A 24,400-nucleotide genomic window follows, 5' to 3' on the forward strand; every position below is an offset into this window, starting at 1 on the left:
AGCATAATATAAAATGTAATATATACAAAAAATCTGGTTTTTATCAATGATTCTGTTGAGAAATGTGAAAGCAGGCAATTTTTTGTCACTATTCAAAGAAGTGTAACTAAGAAAAAACATAAATAATTCAACTAAGGAAAAAAGATTCTAAAATACATAACAGTCACCAGAAATGTAGATTTTCTAGGACCAAGGAGGGTACTCCATCAACTGTTTGTTGTAAATTTGTGAGTTACCACATAAAACCAGTCAAGGGAGTCAATAATAACAAGACTGTTATTTTAAAAAAAGTAAAAAACACTTTATTACTGTACACAAATATAAAAAGTATTAACAAACTACATTGAAAATAAACAATACAGTAATGCTGCATCATAAATAAAACAACAAAGAAAAAACATGAGATAGTCTGTAAGTCACTGTTGTTTTCAACAATTTCAAGTTTTAAATTAAAATATTTTTAGCATTGCCAAAATTTTAAGCATGATCTGACTTTATTGTCAATGTTAAATGAAAAATTAAAAATGGCATTATAATTGAAACCATCCTATTGCAGTTCAAATATATGATACAAAGAGTCAAATTAATCCAATGCCATTTAATGATTGTGGTTTGATAAAAGTCCAGTGACAAATATTTCATGGACATATTATTCAGGGTGATTTATCATTTTAAATATCGTCATTTGTCTAAACCTTTCCTCCAAAACATCAACATGTTGTGTATCATATACTTTCTATTCCTCTCCTGCAGAAACTCTACTATCATTATCTATTCTTGTTGAATCCTACAAAAAAAATATAAAAAAACCATCTGTAGATAAAAAGTAATTATGTCCAAGAACTTGTAAGCTTCTACTAACATTAGAGAAATTTCTGATATTAACTTATTCCACTGAAATATGTCAACTGCAATCTTTATCTTTATCATAAGGACTGTGTTTCCCTTTTCTCAATACATCCCCTTTACTCAATAATGACTCCAAAGTCAGGAACCTGTAATTCAGTAGTCATTTGTTGCTGTATATAATTTTTGTTCTTCTTTAATTGTTTTGTACATAAATCAGGTCTTTATGTTGAATTGTTTCACATTATCATTTCTACATGGACCTTTTATAGCTTACATTGCGGCACATGTTTTTTCTCATTGTTGAAGACAGAATGGCAATCTAAAGTTGCTAACTCCTGAATCAATTTGGTCTCTGGTGGAGAGTTGTCTCATTGGCAATCATACCACATCTTCTTATTTTCATATTCTAATTAGTTTAGTTACTAAAAATATATAGATAAATTTATTTAAAGGTCTTTAATTTGGTTACATTGGAACTGCTGTATTCATATCTTAGGCCAGGATTTTTTAATTTGTTGGTTTACGGATCTGCCGACCCGATTTTGCCGATTTCCAGAATAAAAATAAAATTGACTTTTCATGCTTTTTTATTCCCGCCGACCCTAAGAAATGCATTATCCCTGAAAAATAATTAAAATATTTTTTTTTTATGAAATGAAATGCATTAATCACTAACAAAATTGATAACACTTGCTGTTGTGAAAAAATAAAACTTCCAGTTTACGTTTTTAAATATAGACAAATCAATTATCATAATAACTGACCTTGAAATGTCGTTTGCACAAATAATTTTGCGGAACGAAACTTGTGTTTAAAACCAATTACACAATAAGTTCGTTTCCCTTATTTGTCATCAGTCCGTAAGATGCATCATCTCATAGAAATAGACTTGTCCAAATGTGGATAGGTTGAAGGCATCAAGTTGAAGTATTGAATATTAACAAATCATTTGGAATTTTCTTGTTTCATAGATAATAAAAAAATTATCGTCCATTTGGATAAAAAACAGGAATGCGAGACAACAGATTGACCCGATAATCTCGTTTTTCCAATGAACGAGTCTATTAGGTTTTTGACACGTGTGTTGAAACTTATTTTCGTACGACGTTTCTTTATCAGTTTTCGTGCTTGAAGATCATTATTCACCAAGTTTTCTGGAATTGATTAAGAGGTACGCGAATCTATTTTTCTTGTTTCTGAAATGACGATTTAATTTCATCTTTGTCCGTGCACCCTCCTTTTTTTTTACTGTAAATTATTAGACAATGTCATGCGATGTTTATCTGAGCAATAATATTTCATTGATCAATTTGTTAAATCCTCAAGTATTTCATTGATCAATTTGTTAAATCCTCAAGTGTCGAAACGTTCATTAAGGTCGTCAGAGTCATCTATTGGTTGTTATGCAGTCCCATATAACAAAAAGAAAACTTTTTCAGATAGAAGCTTTAGTACTATTGGGCCAAAATTGTGGAATGAACTAGGTACAAATGTAAAAAACTCTGAATCTTTGGATACTTTCAAATGTCGGTTGAAAACATTGTATTTCGAAAATTATTTTGAACTTTTCTGACTTTTTTCTTGTGTATCACAGTGTATATTTTCAATTTTTGGTATAGTACATACATATTGTATTTTTGTATAGTATTTTTGTATTTTATATGTCATTTATGTACAACGCCATTGAATACATATTGTATATGTAGAAATAGGCGTTTAATTAAGTTTTCATGTTTCATGTTTCATGAACTAAAATTTAAGAAATGATGATAAAATGGCATAACAAACATATTGTTAGAAAGGTGAAATATATATTGATTTTACATATTTTTCTGTCTTCAAAGATGATTTTTTTTCATTTTTTTTCCCGACCGACCGACCGGACTTTTTCATGGGGAAAATCCGTAAACCAACAAATTAAAAAACCGTGGCCTTACATAATAACATTTATAAACTTAACCAATAATCTCCTTAAACATAAAATTCACAACAAATTCTTTATTGTCATTTCATTTCCCCACTTGCTACTTCATTAATAAAAACATAAATAAATTTGTAACCTATAAAAGAAATACTGTGAGTGAATGTCTATATTCTCAAGCATTAGAAACTTAAAGTCAGATGTTTTCTTTGACCTTTAACCAGTCTAAAGGAGGCTCGAGGGTATAAAAATTTCAGAAAAAAATTAAACATTTGTTTTTCATTACAAATTTTATTTATTACCTTTTGTAGTTGTTATTTTATCATACGGTACAAAAATCATTTAATACAATCAATTCGTGTTGGCCCCAGATGACTTTTAAAATGTATACATCATTGAAAAAGTTCCAAATTATCTCCCTTTGGTGGAAAAATGCCATTTTTTTGCTTTAAAATTGAAATATCTTTTTTAATTCATCGGTGACCTATATTTTTTGATATATTTTCCATTTAAGCTGTACTTAAACTAAATTATTGTAAAATTTGAGCGATTTCTGTAATAAATTTCCTTTTTTTATTTTGATATTACCTTTATTTCTCCTATTGCTTCAACAGAAAAAAAACACCTTTACAAAAATGTATGCTCCTTTCGAAGGCAGATTGTGAGCGCAAATGAACGGTGACTCCACTTTTTTATTTAATTTTTCTATTAACTATAAGATAAAGTTCATTTATAGAAAAATATAGTGAAATCCTATATAAATGATTTAGACCCGCGAACCCCCTTAAAGATTTAATTCAACCAATTACAGATAACAATCTACTGTTCACATTACTGGTTACCTTTTTCAGAAATTTTGCTGGTGAAATCAATAGTCTTTGTGATGTTTTCTTTGAAAGTAATGATATCCCAGGACTGGTGTCTTGACTGACAAACTTTGAATCAAATAGTCCTGAAATATAATGGCACACTAGTTTTATTGACTTACATGATTATAGTCATTACTTTAGTACTAATATAATTTACAACCTACTTTTCTATAGTTTTCGCAAGTCTGGAAAAATCAAGGTCAAAACTCTTAGACAAAGTTGACTTAATAACAAAAGGGAGTAGGTTCAGTAAGGCCTCAAAATAAAGCAGTTTTAAAAAATTGTGAAAATGTAATCTTTTAGCTATTTAGTGGAAAGAATGCTTCTGCTACATAAATATGGTCTGTTTTTGACAATAAAATGCACATATATAGGGTACTAGGATCATTTAGTCATGCTAAATTACTGAAATCTTCACAATTTTAGCATTTCAGTTAAATTTTAGACGGTTTCCTACTCCTTTCTCAATTCACATTTGTCATTTCTGGGCTCTTCATAAATTAATATGCACCAATTTGTACGTGGTATGGGTTTTTCTCATTGTTGTAAACAGTACAGTGACCTATACTTGTTATGGTCAATTGTGAAGAGTTGTCTCATTGGCAATCATACCACATCTTCTCTTCTATACAAAAGTCATATGGTCCACAGTAAGGCACCTGGAATCCAGTGGGTGTTATTGGTTACTGACTGCCATTTTTGTCTTTCATTCATTGTTCAGCATAAATCAGGCAGTTGTTTTGTCTTTTGATATACAGGGGCATTTATAACTTACCATTTGGTATATTTTAAAGGCCACACAGTAACTAGTAATTGGTCACATGGTTGTTCTTTGGATAGTTGTTTCAATGACAATCTTACCACATAGTTGTTTCATTGACAATCTTACCACATAGTTGTTTCATTGACAATCTTACCACATAGGTGTTTCATTGACAATCTTACCACATAGGTGTTTCATTGACAATCTTACCTCATAGGTGTTTCATTGACAATCTTACCACATAGTTGTTTCATTGACAATCTTACCACATAGGTGTTTCATTGACAATCTTACCACATAGGTGTTTCATTGACAATCTTACCACATAGGTGTTTCATTGACAATCTTACCACATAGGTGTTTCATTGACAATCTTACCACATAGGTGTTTCATTGACAATCTTACCACATAGGTGTTTCATTGACAATCTTACCACATAGGTGTTTCATTGACAATCTTACCACATAATTGTTTCATTGACAATCTTACCACATAGTTGTTTCATTGACAATCTTACCACATCTAAAATTGAGAATGGAAATGGGGAATGTGTCAAAGAGACAACAACCCGCCCAAATAAAAAACAACAGCAGAGGGTCACCAACAGGTCTTCAATGTAGCGAAAAATTCCCGCACCCGGAGGCGTCCTTCAGCTGGCCCCTAAACAAATATATACTAGTCCAGTGATAATGAACGCCATACTAATTTCCAAATTGTACACAAGAAACTAAAATTAAAATAATACAAGACTAACAAAGGCCAGAGGCTCCTGACTTGGGACAGGCGCAAAAATGCGGCGGGGTTAAACATGTTTGTGAGATCTCAACCCTCCCCCTATACCTCTAACCAATGTAGTAAAGTAAACGCATAACAATACGCACATTAAAATTCAGTTCAAGAGAAATCCGAGTCTGATGTCAGAAGATGTAACCAAAGAAAATAAACAAAATGACAATAATACATAAATAATAACAGACTACTAGCAGTTAACTGACATGCCAGTACATCTGCATATATTTAAATCAATACAAAATTAATAATGGTTTAGAAAATGTCAATATGCTTTTAATAAAAGTCATAGAGAATAAGCCTTTAATAAAGTACTAACCACCATTTCTACCATTTTTTATCTTGTTAATTGGAGATCCAAAAGCAAAGGTTTCAATGTCTGGTTTGTTATGTCCTGTACGTTGTTTGTAATTCAATCTTTTGAATGGATATCTGAAAATAACATTAAAGACATCTTTCTGCTTGTTTATAAAAAAATAAATATATATATACATGTCATGAGCAATTGGTAATTAATGAATTTAATGCATTATTGGGTTGTTTTTTTAATAACAAACATAAAATAATTTGATTGGTTTGTATGGCAAACTATCATCTAGGGGCAACTACTAACAAGACCAATACTGGGTCTAGATCTGACATTTACTACATAGTGACATTTTAAATAACAATTTCTGCAATGCTGATCAATTGATTAATCTTGTTCAGTTCAAAATGTTTGCAAGTTTCTCTTTACCAATTATATATGTTTCGAGATTGTAGTTAAAACAAAATATGGTAAAAATAGTCATTTAAGGAGAAAATAATATATATAGAATTGTGAGACAATTCTAGTAGGAACAGCTTATTGATGTATATGGACAGTGATTGGTCATTCCGAACAGTTTTGAACCTTCGCAATCCCTCTATAACCATATTAACATTACTTACATTAATAAAAAAACTTGAAATAATTTCTAAATTCACAGTAGTTAATTCTGCATCATACCTGGCTATTTTAAGTTGAATGGGTTGTCTTGGATATTTGCCAACCATGGAAGTAAAAGTGAAGACTAGATTTGTAACACTCATCAGCAATTCTGCATTTTTCTCTGACCACTCACTAAATATATACTGAAACAGGAACGCTACAAACCACAGAACAAATGATCCCAGATCTACAAACCCTAATCTGAAAGGACAAGATATGTAAATACAGTTCGGAGAGTATTTATTATGATAAATATTAAGTGATATATCAAGACATTAAAAAAACTATGCTTATTGCATGTATTGAATAATTATCAATTTTGTGTATCACTTTCTGATAATCAAAAAAATGAGACACACATAAATATTGAATATTCACAAAATTAGTTCTGATACTCATGTTTATTACTACTGTTACTTCAGCTTTTATGTTTATTTTGGTTTTGGTTTTCTTCCTATAATTTACAGTAGGTAAAGAACAAAAGAGATTTAATCATGTGTCACAACCTCTAAAAATTTTGTATTTTTCTTGAGACCATTCCCTAAACCCTTTACTTTTGCTTCTTTTGTTTTGTTAATGAGTACTCTAACCATTTTACAAAAAAAATGTTTTAGTATTGACAAAGCTATCTTACATAAAATGAACTTACATATAGTTTTGTTTCATTAAAATTCTTTTTGATATCAAATCAGCTATACATCCTATGATTATGGCTAGTTGTATCACTGTACAGTTCATAATACTTCTGCCTATGATTGTAAGTGGTGGTATATCTATATTACTTAGTAGTTCTGTATAGTCACTTGTAATTTTTTGGAGCCAACTATTAACTTGCTTTGTTGGAATATTATCGAACAAAGAAGGATAACTCTGTAAGACTATCACCAGAAGTAATGCGATAACAGAAATTATCTTCAGGATGTAGAAAGTAAGGCACCTCTGATTTCCCTGAATCTGTGGAATAAAAGGCCATATTATTTTAAGGAACCCCTTTAACATATTTAAACAGTAAATATACAGACAAGAGTGCACACGCTGAAATGTCTCGCCTTCTTTACTAATCATTGATATTATGTTGATAGTCCTAAGTATAAAGCTTTATTAAAAACTGTCACATAAACTTAACATTAACCAAGATAACTAAACAAAGACCAATGAACCATGAAAATGAGGTCAAGGTCAGATGAACCATGCCAGGCAGACATGTACAGCTAACAATGCTTCCATACAACAAATATAGTTGACCTATTAATTATAGTTTATGAAAAATAGACCAAAACACAAAAACTTAACACTGAGCAATGAACTGTGAAATTGAGGTTGAGGTCAAATTAAACCTGCGCGACTGACATATAGATCATAAAATATTTCCATACACCAAATATAGTTGAGCTATGGCATATAGTATTAGATAAAAAGACCAAAACTCAAAAACTTGACTTTGACCACTCAACCATGAAAATGAGGTCAAGGTCAGATGACATCTGCCCACTAGACATGTTCACCTTACAATCATTCCATACAAAAAATATAGTAGATCTATTGCATAAAGTATGAGAAAAACAGACCAAAACACAAAAAGTGGTCACTGAACCATGAAAATGAGGTCAAGAACATTTGACATGTGACTGATGGAAACTTCATAACATGAGGCATCTATATACAAAGTATGAAGCATCCATGTCTTCCACCTTCTAAAATATAAAGCTTTTAAAAAGTTAGCTAACGCCGCCGCCGGATCACTATCCCTATGTCGAACTTTCTGCAACAAAAGTTGCAGGCTCGACAAAAATCAAGATGTAGAAAGTTGGGTGTCTTTGATTTTCCTGGATCTGTGGAATAAACAATCCATTCTGTGTGTAATTGTCCACATGTCTGCTCTACCATGTCTACAGTCTTTATAAACAATCCATTCTATGTGTAATTGTCCACATGTCTGCTCTACCATGTCTACAGTCTTCATGTGTAATTGTCCACATGTCTGCTCTACCATGTCTACAGTCTTCATGTGTAATTGTCCACATGTCTGCTCTACCATGTCTACAGTCTTCATGTGTAATTGTCCACCTGTCTGCTCTACCATGTCTACAGTCTTCATGTGTAATTGTCCACATGTCTGCTCTACCATGTCTGCAGTCTTCATGTGTAATTGTCCACATGTCTGCTCTACCATGTCTACAGTCTTCATGTGTAATTGTCCACATGTCTGCTCTACCATGTCTACAGTCTTCATGTGTAATTGTCCACATGTCTGCTCTACCATGTCTACAGTCTTCGTGTGTAATTGTCCACATGTCTGCTCTACCATGTCTACAGTCTTCATGTAAAATAGATATAGTTATCTTAATTGCAATCATATTTTATTTCCCTAATTCTTTGTATTTGTAAGGATCATAGTTTATGTGGCTGGAAGGATAAAAACTATATCACTATACTCAAACTCACTATTTGAAATTATTTAATGAACAAGGCAAGGCAGCTTTGATTCCTGCTGTTATAATCAAGATAAGAAAGTGGTTATAAAACTCATAAATTGTTGAAACAATTTTTTAGAAATGCTTCTTAAAACATTCAAATATTAGCTCGAAATTAAGGTTGCTAATTAGAAACCAAAACACACATTTTATCATTGTTTATGTCCTATGATTCTTAAATGTTATGAAAATTATAAATTCAATGTATTTTCTTACAATTGGTATATTATTTTCTTGTTCTTCCTCTTTATGACTTTTCCTCTCCATATATTCAGCAGCCTTTTGTTGATGATACTGCATGACTTTCCTTGATAGCAAATGATCCTGTTTCTCAATTTCTCTATCTACCATCAATTGACAATTCACACATGTACCATAACTTTCCTCAATATTTTCTTTGTGGATCATAAATTCATTATCATAATCATCCTACAAGTTAACTTTTTTGTAAAATCTATGTATAAACACTAATAGCATGTACAAATATTAATTTTACATCATTCTTTAAATGGTTTTGGCAAAATATCTGTTTCTTTCACCTATTAACTTTTTTAGTGTCACTGCTGAGTCTTTTGTAGATGAAACTTGTGAATATTGTGTAGAACATTATAAGCCTGGTATATTTGATTATGAGTTTTTTTTGCAAGAACAGACTTTGGTTGTAAGGTAATTGAAAAATTAACCTTATTCATGAAATGATCTAATAAATACTTTTAATAAATCAATATACCAAAAATATATTCACTCAGTATATGGCATGCAGTATGGAAGTATATCTAGTCAATAATTTTAAGTATATAAAGAAATTTACATTGTTTGTAATTTAATTTTATTTACAGCTCAATCATGCAATATAAATTTTGCAATTTCTAATTTTTCAATTTGATTTATAAAACCAGTAAAATTAGAACATGTACATGATGTATAACATGTATGAATACCGTACAGACATATCCAATATATCTTCAAGTTGATTTTGTCAAAAGAACAGAAAGATTACAAAAGAAGATGTATTTAAATGTACACAAAATGGCTTTCTAATATTGTTTTAGAGAGCAATATATCTTGCATGTAAAAGACATGCACTCTTGTAGATTTAACTACAAGGTAGCACTCTCACAACCAAAGTGGAAAGGAGTTAAAGAAGTTGTATTAACTTGTTTCTTAATCCACTTATGCACTATAAATGTTTTAACAAATATTGTTTTCATTACCCAATTTAAAGGACTGAATCCTGCCAAAAGTTTAACTTTAAGATGATTATTCCCGTGACATTTGACACAAAACTGTCGCCCCATATTACTTGCTGTAAGGAATTCTGCCTGCTGACAACCAACTACATTATTGACAGAACTGTCATACATAGCTGGTATATCTTTGTTGTAATCACCATCCTGAAAAAAACATCAAAATTTCATTTTACTATCAACATTGATCAACATGATCAAATATTAACATCATTTTACTTTTAAAGAATGAACCACATGTTGAACACATGAACAACCTTCTCTTCTAAAAGTCAAATTATAGGTTGCATGAATACAAACTTAAATGAGTAAACTTATTGACTTGCTTGTAAGCCAAATATACATCAGAGATGTTCTTTAGTTTATTTCGATAAAATTTAACAAAATTTGACTGCTTAAAGTGAAAAAATCATCATCATTTCTAAATTGCGCTTGAATAAATGTTGAAATGACAATAATCATATTTCCTTTTTTTGTCCTAAATAAATTCAAAGCTTATATCCGTATATATGAACCTAAAACATATAGAATGTTTAAACAAGATTTTCTAGAACCAAGAAACCAAAAAGTTTTTAATGTGTTTAAGGTAACTCGTTTGTTTTAAGTTTCTAATCATAAAGGCCATGTGTCAATACTATACATACAAATGTAGGTTTTGTTGTCAAATTATATATTTACCTCATTGAATCCATTATACTGGTCACATTTGGGACAATCCCAGCTATTCTTCAAACCATATTGTACAGTGGAATCCATATTACAAAACCAACAATTCACATTAACTGGAATCATCTTCCTAAAATAATTATATATACAGAAACATCTTTAAAATGAAGAATAAGCATGATAAGTTGTTCAACTGTTCAAACTACAATTTAAACTTTTCTTGTTATAAACAGCAAACACTGTCATTGAATGTATATTTTTGACACATGAAAGAAGTTCAAATAGAAACTTCGGTATAACCAAGACCATAATATCTGTTCCTACACAAAGTATATAATTTATGAACATGATGAACATGATCAAGGAACTTCCATTTCAAGACAACTGTACGTGACATGACTAACTTTGATAATGGCAGGACCAACTTCGACAATAACACTAACAGGACCAAATAAAAATGCTAATAACTTTTTAATTTTTCAAAAGAATTTTCTCAGATTGGAAACATAAAATGATATGTCATATTTTGAAACATTTATGTTATACAAAATATAGATTTATTTTCAAAAACTTTCAAAAACGTGACATGACCATCGCTGACTGACATGACCAACCTCGACAATGACCGGAACAAATAAAATTGCTAATTTCTCTTTTATTTTGCAGAATATTTCTCTGAAATTTAAAATATGTGAAGATTATACCATTTTAAACATAAATATATGAAAAAGGTATAAAAAGCTTGCTGAAATGTGACCTGGTTAACATTGTCAATGACAGGACAATCCTTGACAATTAATGACAGGACCAAATAAAAATGCTAATTATGCATAACATTTGTCAGAAGATTCCTCTCAAATTTGAATTAATGACAATTTAGATGATTTTGCACATCATATAAGAAAAATATAGAAAAAAAAACGTATTGAAAGCTTGCGGTTGTGTGACCTGACCAACATCGGCTATGATCTGGCCGATGAAAAAAATCATAATTTCTTTCTTATTTTACTGAAATTGTTCAATTCTGATTCATAATCAGTAAGATATATCTTATAAATCAGTCAGGAAAATATATTCTATGGTGGTTAAAAATCTTGACCTAGCTACTAAACGTATGTTGGCGGAGAGTCACAGGACATGCAGAGTCACAAGACAAAAAGACATGAATGATCACTATATTTAAGAAAGAGATCTCGAAATATTTATATGTTATTGTATATAATCATTTTATAGTTTAAGAGATAGTTCATTAAACTATAGATAAATTCAGATTTATTGAATTATCATCATAATATTTCTTGACATCATGAGGCCCAATTTAAGCCACTATGGAAAGATATCAAACCTTTTAAAGTAGTCCGTGAAAATGTTTGATTCATTATATTTTATGAAAATATTTAAAACTACCAAGAAATCATGCATACAAGGGTCGGGCATACTTCAAGAAATGTTTATTTGTTTATTTATTATGAGGGGGGGGGGGGGGGGGGGGAACTATTAAGATATACCCTGCATATATACTCAAGCATACATGGAAATAATTATTTATTGTTCTGAAAATATTACTAAAACAACGACATGAACTATTATGTGATTTTAATTACTGTCATCACAATCTTTATTGGATTTATCAACTTATTTATGGCTTATGTCACACCAGAGACATATATACATATATATGTCTCTGGTCACACCTTTTGTTTGTTACCTTATAATTGTTTTCAGACGTGTCAGATTATGACCGGTAATTAATATACAAAATATTCTGAATGAATGAATGAATGAATGATCTTTATTCTCATCAAACCAAATACATGTTACAGAGAAGATATTACCATGATATATATAACCAGAGACATATAATACAATTATATGTCTCTGATATCATATGATAAATATTTACACCAAAGATAAATAAACATATAGTTGTACTAACCAGGAGGATAGACTTTCACAGAAATAGATTTAATAAATCTACAAAGTTTCTCAGGCTCAACTTGACAGCAATATTTCTACAACTCGGTTTGATACAATATACCAATAAAAAGTTAAAATAACGCGGTTGGCGTTCGCAGACCTAACGTTTTCCCCAAGTTAGCTTTTTTCCCTTATTTTCTAAAAACTTTTAAATCATTCAATCTTAATGTGTGTTTTTTTAATTATTATTATTAATTTCAACCAGGATTTCTATAGAAGGAACTATGGTCATTTCACGTTTTCGCAATTGATGTATTAAAAGATGAGATCTTAATTACATTTTAAATCTGACATAATTCCTTTTCAAAATTAAAAAGTGAATAGCAATTTTTATTTGGTCCTGTCCTTGTCGAGGTTTGTCCTGTCATTGTCAGTGTTGGTCAGGTCACATTACAGCAAGCTTTTAATATTTTTTTTCTATATTATTCCTATCTTGATGTATAAAATGGTTAAATCTGATTATATCTCAAATTTCAGAAAAATATATTTTAGAAATAAAAAGTAAATAGCAATTTCATCTGGTCCTGTCATTGTCGAGGTTGGTCCTGTCAGTCAGCGATGGTCATGTCACTTTAAACTTTCTATATTTTTTATAACATTTATTTTTCAAAATATGACATATTATTTTATATTTCAAATCTGAGAGAATTCCTTTGAAAAATAAAAAAAGTTCTTAGCATTTTTATTTGGTCCTGTCATTGTCGATGTTGGTCATGTCATTATCAGAGTTGGTCATGTCACGTTTTCTAAAGTTTCTTACAAATTTTTTATTATTTTTTTCTTAAATCTATTTATCAAATGATGAAATCTTATTATATTTCCAATTTCAGAAAAATATTTTGAGAAATAAAAGAGAAATTAGCAATTTCATCTGGTCCGGTCATTGTCGTTGTTGGTCCTGTCAGTCAGCTATGGTCATGTCACGTTTTCGAAAGTTTTTGAAAATAAATGTGTATTTTTTATAACATTTTGGTTTCAAATATGACATACCATTTTATATTTCAATTCTGAGATAATTCCTTTGAAAAACAAAAAAGTTATTAGCATTTTTATTTGGTCCTGTCATTCTCGATGTTGGTCCTGTCATTATCAGAGTTGGTCATGTCACGTTTTCTAAAGTTTCTTACAAAACTTTTTTATTTTTTTTCTTAAATCTATTTATCAAATGATGAAATCTTATTATATTTCAAATTTGAGACCAATCCTTTGAGAAACGAAAAAGTTATTAGCATTTTTCATTTGGTCCTGTCATTCGGTCCAGTCATTAGTGTAACCCCTAGTAAACGGGTTACACTAATGTCCTGACAATGTCCTGACAATGTCCTGACAAAGTCCTGACAGAAATGTAAATGCCTAATACTTTTTTGTTATTGGAAGGATTTACTTGAAATTTGGAATCAACCAAGATGAGAACTTATATTTAATAAATAAAATTAAAAAAAAAAAAAATAATAATTTAAGACTTAGAAAACTTGACCTGACCAACTTGACCTCGAAAATGCTATTGTCCTGACAATGTCCTGACAGAAATGCAAATGCCTAATACTTTTTTGTTATTGAAAGGATTTATTTGAAATTTGGAATCAAGCAAGATGAGAACTTATATTTAATAAATAGAATTAACAAAATTAAAAAAAATAATTTAAGACTTAGAAAACTTGACCTGACCAACTTGACCTCGAAAATACTATTGTCCTGACAATGTCCTGACAGAAATGTAAATGCCTAATACTTTTTTGTTATTGAAAGGATTTATTTGAAATTTGGAATCAAGCAAGATGAGAACTTATATTTAATAAATAAAATTAAAAGAATAAAACAAAAATAATTTAAGACTTAGAAAACTTGACCTGACCAACTTGACCTCGAAAATACTATTGTCCTGACCGATATGAAACGGCTAAAAAATAATTTATTATTGACAGGATAGACTTCAAATTCGATACCAAGGAAGATTAAATCATTTATTACAAAAATATAAGAAAAAAAAAAGAAAAAAGATATTTTAAGAGTTAGAAAACTTGACCTGACCAACCACGTCCAACCGTGACAAATGTCCTGACCGATATAAAACTGGTAATTTATTTCTCAAATTCGGTCGGATTGACTTCAAATTTGACACAAGACAAGAAAGTAACATTGAGTAAATACTCATTTGAAAAAAATAGGGGGGAAATACTTTAAGGGTAAAAAAAACTTGACCTGACGAACATCGACTTTGTTATGAGTAAATGACCGATATAAAAGTGCTAATACTTGCAACAGTGTTGGTATGATTGAGTTCTTAATTGAAACCAAGTCAAATTGTAACGTTTTTATTTTTATACTTGCTGCAATAAATTGGAAACAAAATATTTCAAAGGAAATAAATACTTGACTTAACCCCTTAAACTTAATACACAAACAACAACATTTTTAGTTCTTACCTTATATTGTAATTGAATTTATATATTTCCTATCCATAAAATACAACATCCAAAGCAAATAAATTTTGTTAAATGAAAAGATAGGGGAAATATGAGTTGCTGAGTGACTGTGAGTATTGTTTACCGCTTTGTAACACAAATCTACTTTAATTTGATTAATAATTCAAATTGACTAATGAAACTAATTATTGAATTATTAACCTCTGTCAATTAAAAACTATAAAAATGTATAGTGATTAGCTAGCTACCTACTGATTTTAATAACTAAGTTAATAGAAAGTTTTCTTTTTCTTCTTGGTGCAATAACTAAGTTAAAAAAATGTATTAAAATAAAGGCAAAGAAAGGTGACAAGAATCAATAAAATTAAAACACACCTACATTAATTACTATAATCATAATTTGGAATGTTCTTTACAATCAATAAATTTTGTTTTATCTAGTTATTGAGTGATTATACATGTCATATAAAAGCAGGAAATGGGCTTCGTTTTGTTTGAAAAGGATGTGTATACAAGCATATACATTAATATTATATTGGAATCACAAAGAAATACAATAAATTAACACACAATTTTCTCTTACAGAAAAATGATTCAATCAAATTAAGTTGTTGGTTGTAATCAAGATATAAGTGGGAATTGTTTCGCTATTATATTCATGCTCACATTTATAATTTCGGAACATAGCCATGAATTATTTTCCAACATAAGTTTGTTTTCTGAATTTAAACTGGCTACCCAAGGTGTACAATGTATGGTTTGAACTCTTAGCGTTTGTTGCTAATTTTCGCTTTTTCATCGGAAGTCGGCAGGTTTATACTCTTCGGTGACACAGACGGCGATATTAGCTGTATTTCATCCTCATCCTCTGAAAATCGCAATTTATTTCCCTTTTTAGGTGTTTCACAAGTGTTCGTATCCTGTTCCTTACATTTCAATTTATTTTTTTTCTTCGATTTAGGTGTTTCCGTTGTGGACGATTGTTTTCCTGGTGTTTCTGGCATATCTATATTTTCCACTATTTCCGAATTTTGCGCTGGTATAACTTCGGTGTTATAATCAGTCTTAATGATAGCACAAGTTCATAATTTAATTAATTGGATTAACAAATAGGTCATTAATCTAATCATCACAAGCCCCTAATCAGATTAACTAATAGGGCAATAAGAGAATGTTAACATGAATAAACAATATTCACATTCAGCAACTGGGACTGGGCCTAACACTTTTCTTTCCTTCATTTCAACTGTATCTCTCGTGTTCAATGTCGTTTTTAATATTATTGTGATCGGATATTTTAATTGCACTAATTTAAGGTAAGAGGTTAACAAGTTAGAAAACTTAGGGAGCTACCATTTGATTTTTATGGGGGGGCTAGGATGAAATTTGAAAAAAATAGGCAGGACAGGAGTTTTGAGTGAAAAAAAAGGCAGGATGAGACATTTGCAAAAAAAAAAAGTCAGGACGACAATTTAGGTAAAAAAAAAGTCAGGATAAACTAAAAAAAAAAGGCAGGACCGAACAGAGTGAAAAATAAAAAGGCAGGACAGAGATTACAGCTAAAAAAAAATGCAGGACAAAATTTTTCATCCTAGCCCCCCCATAAAAATCAAATGGTAGCTCCCTTATCAAGTCCTACAGTGGTCAGGTCAATATTATTTACCCTTGCAATAATTGTTCACTTTTTTTCTTTTAGTCATTTAAAAATTTAATAAGATAATGATGGTTTTCAAACTTAAAGACATTTATTTAAGTAATTAACATAGTCATTCTATTTTTTAAAGATACATGCCTTTTTTCGGTGAATAGCCTATAATGGTCAGGTCAAGTTTTTTGGTCTTTTCAACATTTTTTTTCTTTTTATTTCTTTTAATTTCTTTGTTAAATGTTGCAAACTTCTTTACTACTCAATTTGAATTCATTCATTACAATAACAAAATAGATAGAATCATTTTTATATCGATCCGGACATGAGTCGCGGCAAATGTGTAGTTGGTCAGGTCAAGTTTTCTAACTCTTAAAATTATTTTTTTAATTTTTTTTTCTTATATTTTTGTAATAAATGTTTTAATCTTCCTTGGTATGGAATTTGAAGTCTATCCTGTCAATAATAAATTATTTTTTAGCCGTTTCATATCGGTCAGGACAATAGTATTTTCGAGGTCAAGTTGGTCAGGTCAAGTTTTTTAAGTCTTAAATTTTTTTTTTTAATTTTTTTTATTTTATTTATTAAATATAAGTTCTCATCTTGGTTGATTCCAAATTTCAAGTAAATCCTTCCAATAACAAAAAAGAATTAGGCATTTACATTTCTGTCAGGACATTGTTAGGACATTGTCAGGACATTAGTGTAACCAAAGGAGTTTGAAACCCTATCAATAAGGGGTCAAAATATACCAAAGTCGACTATCACAGTAGAGCTTCTCTCGAAGAGAGAAGCGACAGGAATGCAACGCATTTTCCTACTTTTTTTAAAACGGACGTATTGGGTCGGAATAAACGCTATCCGTCAATTGCAAAACATATTTTTACTTCAATTTACCTTTTAAACTTCTTTGCAGGTCACTAATTATTCATTTACAGCTTATTTTGTCGTCCAGATAGAACCCCAGATTTTCTGTAACTCCATACCCGGAAGTCCTAATGAATGAGGATCGCACTGAATATATGCAAATGAGGTATTCTTATAAATTAAACAAACAGTCGAAATAAATTATACAGATTAATAAGACACTTGCTAGTAATTTATTCTAAATTATTATGATGGTAAACTATTTAAAAACCCGGTCTTTTTATTAATTTTGATTGTTCTATTAGCCAAGGGAAATAACTCATCTGAATAAAAGGTTTTAAAAAGGCGGGAAATTTAGACTACTCTTTAATATCAAGGAAGGGATCATTTATATGTTGAAAGTATTTGTAGAAATGGGGGATATGAATTAAATTGTTATTAATGGGAAAACAAAGATATCTTTAAAATACAAATAAATATGCACAGAAATTAAATATTGAAAAAATTATGAAAAAGAACCTTTGATTTATGCTTCTAGCATGTCTAGAAAAACAATATAATATCAAAAGATGGTGCAATGAAAATCAATCGTTTTGGTTATTTCATTGGTTCATAAAGTCTAATAGAATATGTCTGTTAACTCTTAAAACAAGATTTCAAGGTTTTATATGCATATATGCTTTCTTATTCTTATGCCAAAAGAGATATGATGAATCGCATATGTATTTTCACCTTACATAAAATTGAGAATGGAAATGGGGAATTTGCTTTTTATGGATAAATTTAGAATTCAGAAAAAATAAAACGTGGACAAATTGCTGAAGTTATTCGTTTCAAACTTATAGAAAAAGTATATAAAATTGATTGTGTAAATGGGGAATATGTTAAAGAGCAGACAATAGCCGAAGTCCACCAATGTGTCTTCAAAATCCCGTACCTAGAGGTTGCCCTCAGCTGGCTTCTAAATAAAAGTGTGTACTGCTTCAGTGAAAATGAACTTCACTCTAAGATCCAACATATAAATCAGTGGCGGATCCAGAAATTTTTATGAAAGGGTGCCCACTGACAGCATAAGAGGGGTCCGCTCCAGTCATGCTTCAGTGATTCTTTGTATAAAGATCCAAATTCTCCTCACAAAATGGGAGGCCCTGTCCCCTGGGCCCTCTATAACTGTCTCTGTAATTGATTTTCAATAAAAACAAATATCAAGACAAACAAAGCCCAGAGAACTTTTAGGAAAGGCGAAAAAATGCGATGGGATTAAACATGTGAGATCATAACCATCCCCTTATATACCGGTAACTCTAGCCTATGTAGAATAAAGAAACGCATACCAAGGATTTGTATATGCGCATACGATTGAAAAATTACGTTCATCCTCAACTGTATCAGCTTTTTATATATATAAAAAAAAGTAATATATAGTGTCTAAAAATAGCAACAATCAACATTCAATCTATCTAGGTGTGATAGATTGAAATATATAGATAAAAAGAAATATATATACCAGCTGTATAATATAAACAGTAGCGCTAAGATCTTGCAATACGATTTTTTTTAATAACTGTCATTTTCAATTCCTAACTAATTCTTGAATACGTATGAAGTACCTTTCTTAAAAATCAATGATATCTAAATACTGTTATTTTTTAAAGCAATCTTTGAATAATAAATAAAATTTTCAGTGTTCATCGATCTGATGAGTTCAACCCTTTTCAACTATTTTTTTTTTAATAAAACTCGTGATAGATACAAGGGATAGAAAATGTTGCGGCCGAATAGGGCGGGTAGTGTTATCCAACTCTGTAGTTCATAGTAGTGAAACCGCACTCCCCTGATATGCCAAAGGGGGAAACTGAAGATGTATTGTGAGATCAAGACACAAAAAAAAAAACAGCGAAGGTGGAAAAAGGGGGGGTAATTTATTTCAATTATAATTGAACTTCAATCTAATGAGACGTCGTGCAGTGTTTATGATGATGAACTTTTCATTTCATTGTTAACTATACATAAAATTAATTCAAATTTCTTTGTCAATGGGAACCAAACTGTTCTGATTAAATGTGTGTGTGTGTGTATGTTTATTTTTTTTTCATCAATATTACTTTTTGTGAGGGCTGTGGACATACTCTTTTAGTAGAATATCTTTTATTATTTAGAATTTTCTGAATCTTCTACGCTGTTCAGTTGGTTCCTCTTCCTTTTTAGATAAATGAAAAAAAAGCTGTGCCATGGACGCATGATACGTCCGTCGCGTTTTCAAATATGAGAGTGTTGACCCTACGACATTTAGTTTTAACAACTTGTGAGAATTGGATATCTAGCTCCTTATTTAATTCAATTAGTAATAACAACTCGGCGAAGGCTTGTTTATTATTATATTAAAATTAAATAACTCGAGTTAATATTAAGCGATATCCATTATCACTCGTTATGAAATCTATAAATAATTTCTCAGTGTCATATAAAAAAATGTATGAAAAACTAAAGGGAGGTTACTTCAATCTATATAAACCAGTCACTGTAGTTTTATGAAAACTCCTCAAAGCACTAGAAGAAATATATTAAAATCACCCTTTTTAGTTCACCTGGACCAGAAGGGTCAAGTGAACTTTTCTCACTTAACGTCCGTCCTCGTCTTCCATAAAAGTTACAAAAAATCTTTTTCTACTTGACCAAGTTCATTATCGAAAGAAATAACCTTAAACAGCAAGAATGTAATATGTAAAATAAAATCAACAAACACTCCACCATCACCGAAACAGAGTCTTTTGGGGTTATTATCCGACAAGCTGACAACGGACGGACGGACAATAGTATACCATAATCCGTCCCGTATAAAAACTCCAGGGTTCACCACGAAAAATATTATAAACTGAGACAACAAAAGTATCATGAAATGAAGTTGCAATGATTCCCTGAACGCCTGCCGAAAAAAATGCATTCATTTAAAAAAAGGTTCATTTTCTATCAAGTGAGGTTTTGGTGATTTATTGACAATATGGGACATTTTCATTCATTTAATTACGGTTATAAAATTTAAAAAAAAGGCAATTTTTAAAGTCAAGAATACCTTTTTAGCTCACCTGGCCCAAAGTGCCAAGCGAGCTTTTCTCATCACTTGGCGTCCGTCGTCGTCGTAAACTTTTTTACATTTTGAACTTCTTGTAGAGAACCACTGCTTGGGAGCCTTTAGTTCTATATAATGACAGGCACAAATGCTTGGTTATGCTTGCATACTAACAATTTTAAAATATCTTTTGAAAGATTGCTTTGACTTATCTCTTAAATCTGTAATTGTGAAATAAAGATGGGCTCGTCTAGGAACCTTCAATACTTTTTAACAAGAGTGCACACGCTGAAATGTCTCGCCTTCTTTACTAATCATTGATATCATGTTGATAGTTCTTAATATGAAGCTTTATACAACTGTCACATAGACTTAACATTAACTAAGAAAACTAAACATTGACCAATGAACCATGAAAATAAGGTCAAGGTCAGATGAACAAATGCCAGGAAGGCATGTACAGCTAACAATTCTTCCATACAACAAATATAGTCGACCTATTTCTTATAGTTTAAGAAAAACAGACCAAAACACAAAAACTTAACACTTAGAAATGAACTGTGAAAATGAGATAAAGGTCAAATGACATCTGCCTGCTAGACATGTACATCTTTATACAAGCATTCCATACAACAATTATAGTTGACCTATTGCATATAGTATTAGAAAAAAAAGACCAATATTCAAAAACTTTATTTTGAACAATAAACCATGAAAATGAGGTCAAGGTCAGATGACATCTGCCAGTAAGACATGTACACCTTACAATCATTCCATACACCAAATATAGTAGACCTATTGCATACAGTATAAGGAAAACAGACCAAAACGCCAAAAAACTTAACTATAACCACTGAACCATGAAAATGAGGTCAAGGTCAGATAACAACTACAAGTTGGACATGTCCACCTTACAGTCCTTCCATACACCAAATATACAAGACCTATTTAGTCTAAGATGCATGTTTTTTTTATTAGTTGTTAGTGGCTTTGAACTTGCTGTCAGATAACTGCGAGTACTCTCAGATCTGTTCATTGTGTCTTTTTTGTGTCGGGATGTTTAAGTACCCGGCCACGTCCACTTGTATTTTTGTCCATCTGAGTTAAGCCTTTTTCAACTGATTTTTATAGTTCGTTCTTATGTTGTACTATTATACCACTGTCCCAGGTTAGGGGAGGGTTGAGATCCCACTGACATGTTTAACCCCGCCACATTATTTATGTATATGCCTGTCCCAAGTTAGGAGCCTGTAAATTCAGTGGGTGTCGTTTGTTTATGTGTTACATATTTGTTTTTCGTTAATTTTTTTACATAAACAAGGCCGTTAAGTTTTCTCGTTTTAATTGTTTTACATTGTCTTATTGGGGCCTTTTATAGCTGACTATGCGGTATAGGCTTTGCTCATTGTTGATGGCCGCACAGTAACCTGTAGTTCTTAATGTCTGTATCATTTTGTTTTTTTGTGGATAGTTGTCTCATTGGCAATCATACCACATCTTCTTTTTAATAAACTATAGCATATAGTATCTGAGATATGGACTTGACCACAAAAACTTAACCTTGTTCACTGATCAATGAAATGAGGTCAAGGTCAAGTGAATATGTCGGATGGTCATGAGGACCTTGCAACGTGCGCCCATACCAAATATAGTTATCCTATTACTTATAGTAAGAGACAATTTAACATTTCAAAAAATCTTAAATTTTTTTCAAGTAGTCACTGAACCATAAAAATGAGGTCAAGGACATTGGACATGTGACTGGCGGAACCTTCGTAATATGAGGCATCCATATACAAAGTATGAAGCATCCAGGTCTTCCACCTTCTAAAATATAAAGCCTTTAAGAAGTTAGCTAACGCCTCCGCCGCCGGATCAATATCCCAGATCGAGCTTTCTGCGACAAAAGTCACAGGCTCGATCGACAAAAATCACCAAGTTTGGAATTTTATTGGGTATTAAGTTTACTGGTTTATATACCCAATTTATTTAACAGCTGCATGTATACAAGATATAGTTCTGGTAAATCCAACCCAAACCAATGTTTAAAATCAAATGGTATGCCTTTGACTTCAATTGAAGCATATTGCTGGTACAAATTTATGTAGTACAATGGATATAATAATTCTATTGGTCTATGATAATATACGAAACATATATTTCTCGTTTGAATTTATGAACTTGTCGGTAGACCGAACTTTTAAAGCAACATATATAGTATATTTACACGAGATATGAAGCATATTGAGAATGAAATTATCAGGCTTTCTATACCTTATCAAATTAGAATATGCCTATATATAATATAAATAATATCACGGAATAAGAGCATACATGCAAATTAGCTACATGGATTTCATTCAGAATTCACACCACAACGATGATCTTGAGAGGGTAATCTTTTGTATTTTTATACAAAAACTATTATATATATAAAATCTACTTCCAACCTGGAAAGACCACCATTGTAAATATATAGTTCAAATCGATCAGAAATTTTGTAGTCTCAACATTGAAAATTGGCAATAGGCATACTGACAACGATAATCATAGTCAACCTAATAATGAAATTGAACTCTTGGAATCCACTGCTCTATTTCCTGATGACTTGAAATAGGCTTGCACACTGTAATAACTACAGACCCTGTTTCAATCTAAATGGTGGTGAACTGTTAAGATTTGTTACTGTTGTATTCTGTTATAAACAAAGGTGTTAATGCCATGCATATCAAATACAATTATAAACTGACATCATACTTAATACTGCATAAGACAGATTATCCTGAATTATGATACAGATTGACCAAAAAGAAAAAAAACATTGACAACCCAAAAAATGTATTACTGAATGAGCAAAAATCAACACATTGTTTATTAAAAACAAAGGTTCAAAACAAACCATGAATGCCTTCAAAGATCTTCAAAGTTATTGTTGAAAAATAACCTTTTCTATGATGAAATATACAGAAAAAATGGACAGGGAAGTTCCGATTTTTCTCATGTAATCATACAAATGTAGGTTGATTCACAAAACAAAATGATATATATATACGGACATATGCATTAAAAAAAGGTTGGAACAAATTGTTAGGTCTGATTAATAACTTCACTTTGGAACGATTGGACTATTGACTAGGTACGAATTTACCTAATCTGGGACGAGCTGGATAGGGACGAGTCTGAATGAACGAATTTGCCTCATTTGCATATATTCAGTGCGATCCTCATTCATTAGGACTTCCGGGTATGGAGTTACAGAAAATATGGGGTTCTGTCTGGACATCAAAATAGGCTGTAAATGAATAATTAGTGACCTGCAAAGAAGTTTCAATGGTAAATTGAAGTAAAAATATGTTTTGCAATCGACGGATAGCGTTTATTCCGACCCAAAACGTCCGTTTTAAAAAAAGTAGGAAAATGCGTTGCATTCCTGTCGCTTCTCTCTTCGAGAGAAGCTCTACTGTGATAGTCGACTTTGGTATATTTTGACCCCCTCATTGATAGGATTTCAAACTCCTGTGGTGTAACCCCTAGTAAACATACAAAATTGGTGCCAGTGTTATTCATTTTACCAAAGATTTTTATAATACCTTATTCTAAAACAAACGATCAACAGAGTCAGTAATACCGACACTGCACCAACACATATAGAAACTTGATAAGTTGTTTGAGACATATCCATGCTGTCGGCAAACTGGGGAATGTAAGTCAGGGGGAAGGATTTCAGCATGACGATGATTTTGTATCTGTATAAGGAAATACCTCCTTTAGTGGAGCACTTCGTTACGAATCTGTTTACCTGTTTACCAATCTGTATCTGTATAAGGAATTCCCTCCTTCAAAGGAGCACTTCTTTTCAGAATCGG

The 24,400-nt window shown here is 31.0% G+C and overlaps 1 protein-coding gene across 1 annotated transcript; it reads right to left on the minus strand.

Annotated features, from left to right (window-relative positions):
• Positions 1-279: 279 nt before the first annotated feature.
• Positions 280-24,256, minus strand: LOC139501378 (uncharacterized). Its single transcript, XM_071290415.1, has 9 exons — positions 24,125-24,256; positions 10,562-10,679; positions 9,851-10,030; positions 8,853-9,065; positions 6,812-7,116; positions 6,181-6,363; positions 5,512-5,624; positions 3,613-3,722; positions 280-787 (listed from the first exon to the last, which is right to left on the minus strand). The coding sequence occupies exons 1-9, from the start codon at positions 24,214-24,216 to the stop codon at positions 737-739; spliced, it is 1,365 nt and encodes a 454-aa protein (XP_071146516.1). The 5' UTR covers positions 24,217-24,256; the 3' UTR covers positions 280-736.
• Positions 24,257-24,400: the final 144 nt, after the last annotated feature.

This window comes from Mytilus edulis, chromosome 13 (assembly GCF_963676685.1).
Source record: "Mytilus edulis chromosome 13, xbMytEdul2.2, whole genome shotgun sequence".
NCBI classification, from domain to species: Eukaryota; Metazoa; Mollusca; class Bivalvia; order Mytilida; family Mytilidae; genus Mytilus; species Mytilus edulis.